The 7,231-nt window shown below is 50.8% G+C and overlaps 1 protein-coding gene across 1 annotated transcript; it reads left to right on the top strand.

Moving 5' to 3' along the window:
* Nucleotides 1–882: 882 nt before the first annotated feature.
* On the top strand, nucleotides 883–2,388 carry Spn (sialophorin). The gene is made up of 3 exons (XM_026781159.1): nucleotides 883–939; nucleotides 1,129–1,210; nucleotides 1,286–2,388. The coding sequence occupies exons 1-3, from the start codon at nucleotides 883–885 to the stop codon at nucleotides 2,386–2,388; spliced, it is 1,242 nt and encodes a 413-aa protein (XP_026636960.1).
* The last annotated feature ends 4,843 nt before the right edge of the window (nucleotides 2,389–7,231 follow it).

Below are 7,231 nucleotides of genomic sequence, written 5' to 3'. Positions count from 1 at the left end.
GTGAACCTTAATTCACTTTATTTGCGTTCGTGTACATGAGTGCCTGCCTGTGCCTACATGTGAGGCAGAAAGAGGCATCAGATTCCCCAGATTATGGGTGGTTGTGAGCCTCCATGCTGGAGCTGGGAACTGACCCCAGACTTCTGCAAGGGCAGTGTGCTCTGAACCTCTCAGCCATCTCTTTAGCCTTTATGGTTTTCTAAGACCTCAGCATATGCAGTGGTTAGTCGTAGCCTCAACTGGGGGCCACTGGCATGACCTCAGCTTCTTGTGGCTCTGGCAAGACTCAGCAGACTGAGGACCAGAGCTATGAGCAGAATCAGGGCTGGGGTGCAGTGGGTGGGGTGGGCTGGGCTTCCTGGGAGCTCTTGGCAGGAAATGCACCACCTCAGGTACCAGCCAGATAGCTTGGGACAACAAACAGACAGGAAGGAAAATCCTTCCTCCCATGTCCTCTTTCTGTCCCTTGGTCCTTAGCACATCTCCTCATCTCCCAGCTCTGGCAGCTTGACGTCCTGTATCCCAGCGGAAACCTAAGAATCCCAGCTCTGGACCAAAGCATCCCTTGGTGTCTCCACTGAGCCCCTGGGTCCCTCAGGCAACGGTAGGAGTAGGAATGGGTGGGGCAGGATGCAGGGGTGGAGTGGGTGGAGCCAAGACCCACTTCCTTTCCCCTTGGGGCTCAGTCGGCCCCAGTCCTGACCAAGTCTCTGGAGGAGCAGGAGGTGCTCTCACCCTGGCCCTGTGCCGCTTCCATTGAACTGGTAAGGTGGCGTGCTATAGACGGGCAGGCGGTGCTCAGAAGATGAGGGACCTACCTAGAGTTTGGAAAGATGAGTCGGGTGATGGGAGAAGGGGTCAAGAGCCATTGGCTGGAGCGGAATGAGTGAAGGCCAGGAGGACATGGCTGCTGGGGGAGTCTGGGCTGCCAAGGCCAGGGTGGGGATCACTGCCACCATCTGTTCCCTTGCTGGTTCTGATAATAGTAAAAGCAAGAATGGAAAAAAAAAAAAACCGTTAAACCACAAGTTGGGCTTGGCAGTTGGCAGGGAAGTGGGCAGAAGGAGGGGGCCGGCCAGGTTTCCCTCCCAACCCCTGTGTGTTCTTCTGCAACTTCCCTACCTTCAGGTCCCAACTCCAGCTCTGGAGATGACCCTGCTTCTCCTCCTCTTTGGGGGCTTTTGGACCCAGGTGATGAGCAACCCAGAAGGTCTGCAGAACACAACGATGTCGCTATCTATGCTCCATACCGAGGTCCCAGGGACCCAGGTGATGAGCAGCACAGAAGGTCTGCAGAACACAACGATGTCGCCATCTATCCTCCATACCGAGGTCCCGAGTATCCCTGAGGCCCTGGCTGTTGACTCAACAGTCTCCACTAGGCCAGAGACAGTGGATCCTAAGGGGACTACCGGCATCTGGAGTCAGGCCCAACATCTGACTCCACATCCACCTTCCTCAACCCCCTTTGGACTTCCCACTGGTGACATCATAAACACTCCTGTACCGGAGCCTGCAACCTCCCGGGAAGTTTCCAACAAGACATTGGTGCAGCTTTCAGAACCGACAGCCGTTTCCAGTGACCCTTCTACCACCGCAGCCAATCCTGTGACAGGCAGAGCTGTCTCTTTTACCTCTCAAGAAACCTTTCAAGGAATTAGTGAACCCTCTGACACCATAACAACAAGTTCCAAGGAGACCAGTGAACCCTCTGTGGCTATAACAGTAAGCTCCAAGTCCAGTGGTCCCCCTGTCACCATGACTACTGAATCTCTAGGGCTCTCCAGTGAGCCACATGGACTCCCGACCACCATAACAACCAGTTCTGTGGAGAGTTCTAGTGCAGCTGGTGGCACCCCAGTCTCCAACATAAAAATATCCACAATGTCTACCCCAAAGCCGGTAACCACCAGGACGCCACACCAGGGATCAAGCGGCATGTTGCTAGTGCCCATGCTTGTGGCCTTGCTAGTGGTTTTGGCCCTTGTGGCTCTGCTGCTGTTATGGCGCCGGCGGCAGAAGCGGAGGACTGGGGCCCTGACGCTGAGTGGAGGTGGGAAGCGTAATGGGGTAGTGGATGCCTGGGCTGGGCCAGCCCGGGTTCCTGATGAAGAGGCCGCAACAGCCGCATCATCTGGGTCAGGGGGCAACAAGGGCTCTGCGGCCCTGGAGAGAGAGGGGTCGGGGCAGCGGCCCACGCTCACCACTTTCTTCAGCAGAAGGAAGTCTCGCCAGGGCTCTTTAGTACTGGAGGAGCTGAAGTCTGGGCCAGCTCCCGACCTAAAGGGGGAGGAAGAACCGCTGGTGGGCGGCGAGGATGAGGCTGTGGAAACCCCCACTTCTGATGGGCTAGAAGCTAAAGACGGGGCTGCACCTCAAAGCATGTGAGCATCAGGAGGCCTTCACCCGACCTGCTCCCTAACCCTGGATCCTGTGCTCAGCATCCTGGCACTCTACATTTGTGAATATCTGTGAACTAAGTGCATTCATCCATCCATCCATTCATCCATCCATCCATTCTCTCCCCCTTTCTTTCACTAGGCTCCCTTTGGAGCCAGCTTCTGAATCTCCAAGAGGATAATCTTAGTTGACCTACAATTCCTTCAAGGATCCACCTTGAGATGCTGGGATCTGACAAAGAATGAAATGCCAAACTTTGGGAAGTATATGGCGCCCCCTTCAGGACTCCCATTTGCTCGGGGGGCCAGCTTAGAGACTGGATGGGGGCATCCAGCCTGTTCTTGGGTGAACTGTGACCTGTGACTTTCCTCAGAGCACTCTGTAGCTGCTGGGGGAGGCTGCCAGAGATTGGCTACTCTCCTTGGGGCAGAGGTAGGTGAGAGTTTCTGGCTCCTGCTGTGTCCACTCAGAGATGCAGTTTGTGTGCAAGATGTGACGTTTAGGTGATGGTTGTGAAGAGAGTGAGTACAGATGGTGGGAAAGAGCCCAGCAGGGACTGGGAACTGCCAGAATGAGGGACCCGGTAACTGCAGAGAGCGCAGGGCCCTCCATCTTGCTCAGACAGGGTCGAAGCAGCTGAAAACCTAAATCTGTCTCTAGCCTTCAAAAGAATGCAAACTCGGTGGGGACTAAGCTGCCAGAAACTCCCCTCAAAGGCTCCTTCGCACCGACACCCACCCACCCCACACCCACACGCAAGAAGAGGAGAGGCATTAGCGTTAGCCCAGCGCGGGAACTGGGTGCCGCCAACCCCCCTGGTCTTGATTCCTTTTCTAACAGTCTTGATTTTCTGGGTTTGTCTGTTTCCTCTTCTACTTCAAGACTGAAGTCCTTCCCTTTTCTAAAGGGAGTAAGAGGGAGTTAGACGAGAATACAGGCCCTGGGGGTGGAACATGGATGCCAGGGTCTGAGGCAGAGGGAGGGGACAGTTCCCAACTGTGCTGCTTCTGACCCATCAGCCTCTGGTACTGGCATGTGGTGCGAAGGTGGTTGCTGGAGGAGATTTTAAGAGGAAGTTGTTGAGTCAGAGGGCACAGTCCTTGAGAACGGGCTGACCTACAAAAGGAGGCATGAGTGTGGCTGTGCATGGCCCGGATGGAAGAGGGGAAGGTGGGAAATGGAGGCCCAGGTGGCTCTCCAGAAGAATGAGGGAGGGGGAAGGGGAGCCAAGGCATGGAAAGGGGCCTGGATCAGCTCTCACCACATCAAGCTGCCCTTGCCCCCTCCCTTAGCCTGTGAGGAAAAGGAAAGGCTGAGATGGGCACCCGTGGGCCCCCTTGAACCGTTTCTACTGCTCACTGGGGGCCATGTGGACCACCTTTAACGAGATGGCAGAAACGAGTTGCAAATGGCCAGTAAGGGACACAGCAGCTGTTGCGGTAGATTTTGCCAAGCTGAGTGCCCCAATTTCAGGTATTTAGAGGATAATGTCACCAAACCGAGAGTTCAAGGGCTCTGACATTTCCTGAGCTGTTTTTGGTTTTCAGCTGCAGGGAGAGAAGAAAGCTGAAGGAAGTGGAGTAGAGATGGGGGGTACCACCGAACAGGACTTCAGCCCAGACAGGGTCAGAATGCTCTGAGCCCTAAACTGAGTGACAGACAGTCACAGGGCACTAAAAGAAGGAAGTGTCCTACTGTTTCTGAAGAAAGACAAGAAGGCTTCGTGTTTGTCCCAGGGTCTCCTCGGCCGTATCCCATTTCCTATTGGCTCCCGTGCCTGGCAAAAACAGGTGCTCAGTGTGCAGTCACATGAACGAACGAATGAATGAATGAATGAATGAATGAGGCTTTGAAAGCTAGGAAGGGGAAGGTATTTTTAGCATAGGCACTATAGGGTGCAAAAGATTATAAGTAAGTAGAGCAGGAACCATGGCGGGACACAGATGGATCTCCTTCAGCTCAGCAGAGGAAAAGCAGTAAGCAAGCAGCAGATGTGGGGAAGCCAGAGAGAGAGAAGGAGGGTAAAAACAGAAACACGCAAATGTGAAGCATGGTCGCAGTTTCAGCTCCAGCAGTTATGAGATGATTGTGAGTGGCTCGTGTTCGTGACACCCTTGCCATGTTTTCAGAAACCGTAATGACCCAGAAATGGCTGCAGCTGACATGGAATGGGAAGTCGGAAGTCATTCATCTGTAAATACATATCACTCTCATTTATAATAAAAGCCACATCCCAAATGTTTAATGTAGTCCTCTGAAAGGTGGGGGATCAAAGTGTGATTTTCATCTTACTTTTCTGTGGTTTTTCAAGTTTTACACAATAAATGTCTTTACTTTTACAGTTATAAAAAGTATTGTGGAGGGGCCTGGGAAATGGTTAAAAGCATAAGAACACTGGCTGTTCTTCCAGGGGACTCAAGTTCTGTACCCAGCACTTACAATGCAGCTCACAACTGTCTGTAACTCCAGTTCCAGGAGATCCAATGCCTTCTTCTGACCTCCAAGGATACCAGGCATGCAACTGGCACAGGTACATATACACACATGCAGGCAAAATACCAATACGCATAAAAATCACTAAATCTTAAAAAGTTACGTTGCTAAAGCAGATGTTTCTTAGGGAGCCGTGGGAGGTGAGGCTGGAAGAGAGAGCCGCGGAGGGTCAGAGTCTCAGAAAGCTTGAACTGGCTTCTGAGAGTGCTCAGATGGAGGAGGAGGGTGTCCCATCTGTCCCAGGAGACCTCTGCAGATAGTGAGTGCTGTTTTCCTTCCGGTTGCCTGGCAACATGTTTTAGAGCCATCCTCAAACCGCTCCCCTGTGCTAGGCCCAGCTGACTCTTCCACTCGTCCCTCCTCCCCCTGGGTCCTTGCTTTCTCTGCAGGCCCCAGCACCCTGTCCATTTATTAGAGGAGGTAAGGCCTATTTGGAGCTACTGGTTTTGCTTTGTTGTGAGACAGTTAGGGTCTTACCATGTAGCCCAGGTCTTTTGAAACTCACTCCCCTAGGTCAGTCTTCCGAGTGCTGGGGTACAGGAATGTTCAGCCATTGCTGGCTAAAGTTTTATATTTTTGAATTGGCGTGCAATAATTATTCAGTTCTGTGGGGGCACATATCACACACATACACATATGTATATGTTTATATATATACTATATATATATATATATATTACAATGCGCAGTAATCAAATCAGTAATTAACACGCCCATCAACTTCTTTGTAGCAAAATCCTTCTTCTTGTCGTTTTGAAACATAAACCATGAGCCAGCCCTGCTGGCACAAACCTGTAGAGCTCAGGAAGCAGTATGGAAGGATCGGGAGTTTAACGTCATCCTGGGCTACATAGAAAGTTTGAGGCCATCCTGAGCTACATGAGAACCTGTCTCAAAAACCAAACCATGACTCATGCTTATTGGGATGGTAGGACTTCCTCTGCCTGCGCACAGTCTGTACCCTGAGCATCCAATCCTCTCTTTAGCTTCTGAGAAATTCTACTCTACTCAAGAAGATTTACTTTTTCATAGATTCCACATATAATTGAGATTGTGACGGTACACACACACACACACACACACGTATGCGCACACACACACACACACGCACATACACACACACATGAGATACTAACAAGCTGGCCAAGCTGGCCTCAAACTCTTGATCCTCCTGCCTCAGCCTTTCAAGTTCTAGGATCCCAGGCTGTCTTAGTCACTGCTCTGTTGCTGTGAAGAGACACTGTGACCAAGGCAATTTATAAAAGCAAGTATCCAATTGGGGCTCGCTTACAAATTCAGAAGGTGAGTCTGTGATCATCATGATGGGAAGCATGGCAGCAGACAGGGATGCCTCGTGCTGCCACAGTAGCTGAGAGCTTCCTGGTTTATTTGTGTAATAGTGTTCCACTTGCATGTATGCCTGAAGGCCAGTAGAGGGCGCCAGATCTCATTACAGATGGTTGTGAGCCACCATGTGGTTGCTGGGAATTGAACTCAGGATTTTTGGAAGAGCATCCAGTGCTCTTAACCTCTGAGCTGTCTCTCCAGCCCCAAGAACTTACATCTTGAGACAAAACCATGAAGCAGAGAGAGACAGTGACAGAGACAGATAGACAGATAGATACACACACACACAGACAGATATGGACATATGGACACACATAAACACACACACACACACACACACACAGAGAGAGAGAGAGAGAGAGAGAGAGAGAGAGAGAGAGAGAGAGAGAGAGAGAGAGAGAGAGAGAGAGAGAGCGCACACCAGTTGGGAGTGGTGTAGGCTTTAGAAACCTCAAAGACCACCCAAGTGACACACCTCCTCCAATAAGACCAAACCTCTTAATCCTTCCCCCAAAATTCTACCAACTGGGGACAAAGCTTTCAATTATATGAGCCTATGGGAACCATTATAATTCAAACTACAACACTGGTGTTACCGACATACCTAGCTTCAGGTCACACAGTATTTTCTGTGTCTGGCTGATTTCACTCATACAGTGTCTCCAGGCTCCTCCATTTTGTTACCAATGACAAGATTCCACTTACTCCAATTACTAAATAATAGCATTCTTCATATATAACCATACATTTTCTTAGTTATTCTCCTACTGATGGGTACTTGAAACTCAAATAGTTCAAAAGCTAAATAATCACAGGGCTGGAGAGATGGCTCAGGCATTAAGGGAAACAGCTTCTCTTCTAGAGGACCTGGGTTCAGTTCCCAGCATCCACAGCTCACGACTGTCTGCAACTCCAGTTCCAGAAGACTTACCTCCTTCTTCTGGTCTCCACAGGCACCAAGCATACACATGGTATACAGACATACATGCAG

This window comes from Microtus ochrogaster, chromosome 8 (assembly GCF_000317375.1).
Source record: "Microtus ochrogaster isolate Prairie Vole_2 chromosome 8, MicOch1.0, whole genome shotgun sequence".
NCBI lineage: Eukaryota > Metazoa > Chordata > Mammalia > Rodentia > Cricetidae > Microtus > Microtus ochrogaster.
This window is presented reverse-complemented; position numbering and strand designations above follow the sequence as displayed.

What these genes read in the sequence shown, in the direction of transcription:
- Spn (XM_026781159.1), top strand. Translation starts at nt 883, where the DNA reads ATGAGTGAAGGCCAGGAGGACATGGCTGCTGGGGGAGTCTGGGCTGCC. An exon ending in TCTGGGCTGCCAAGGCCAGG is followed by an intron (nt 940 to 1,128) that starts GTGGGGATCACT and finishes CCCTACCTTCAG; the next exon opens with GTCCCAACTCCAGCTCTGGA. An exon ending in GGTGATGAGCAACCCAGAAG is followed by an intron (nt 1,211 to 1,285) that starts GTCTGCAGAACA and finishes TGAGCAGCACAG; the next exon opens with AAGGTCTGCAGAACACAACG.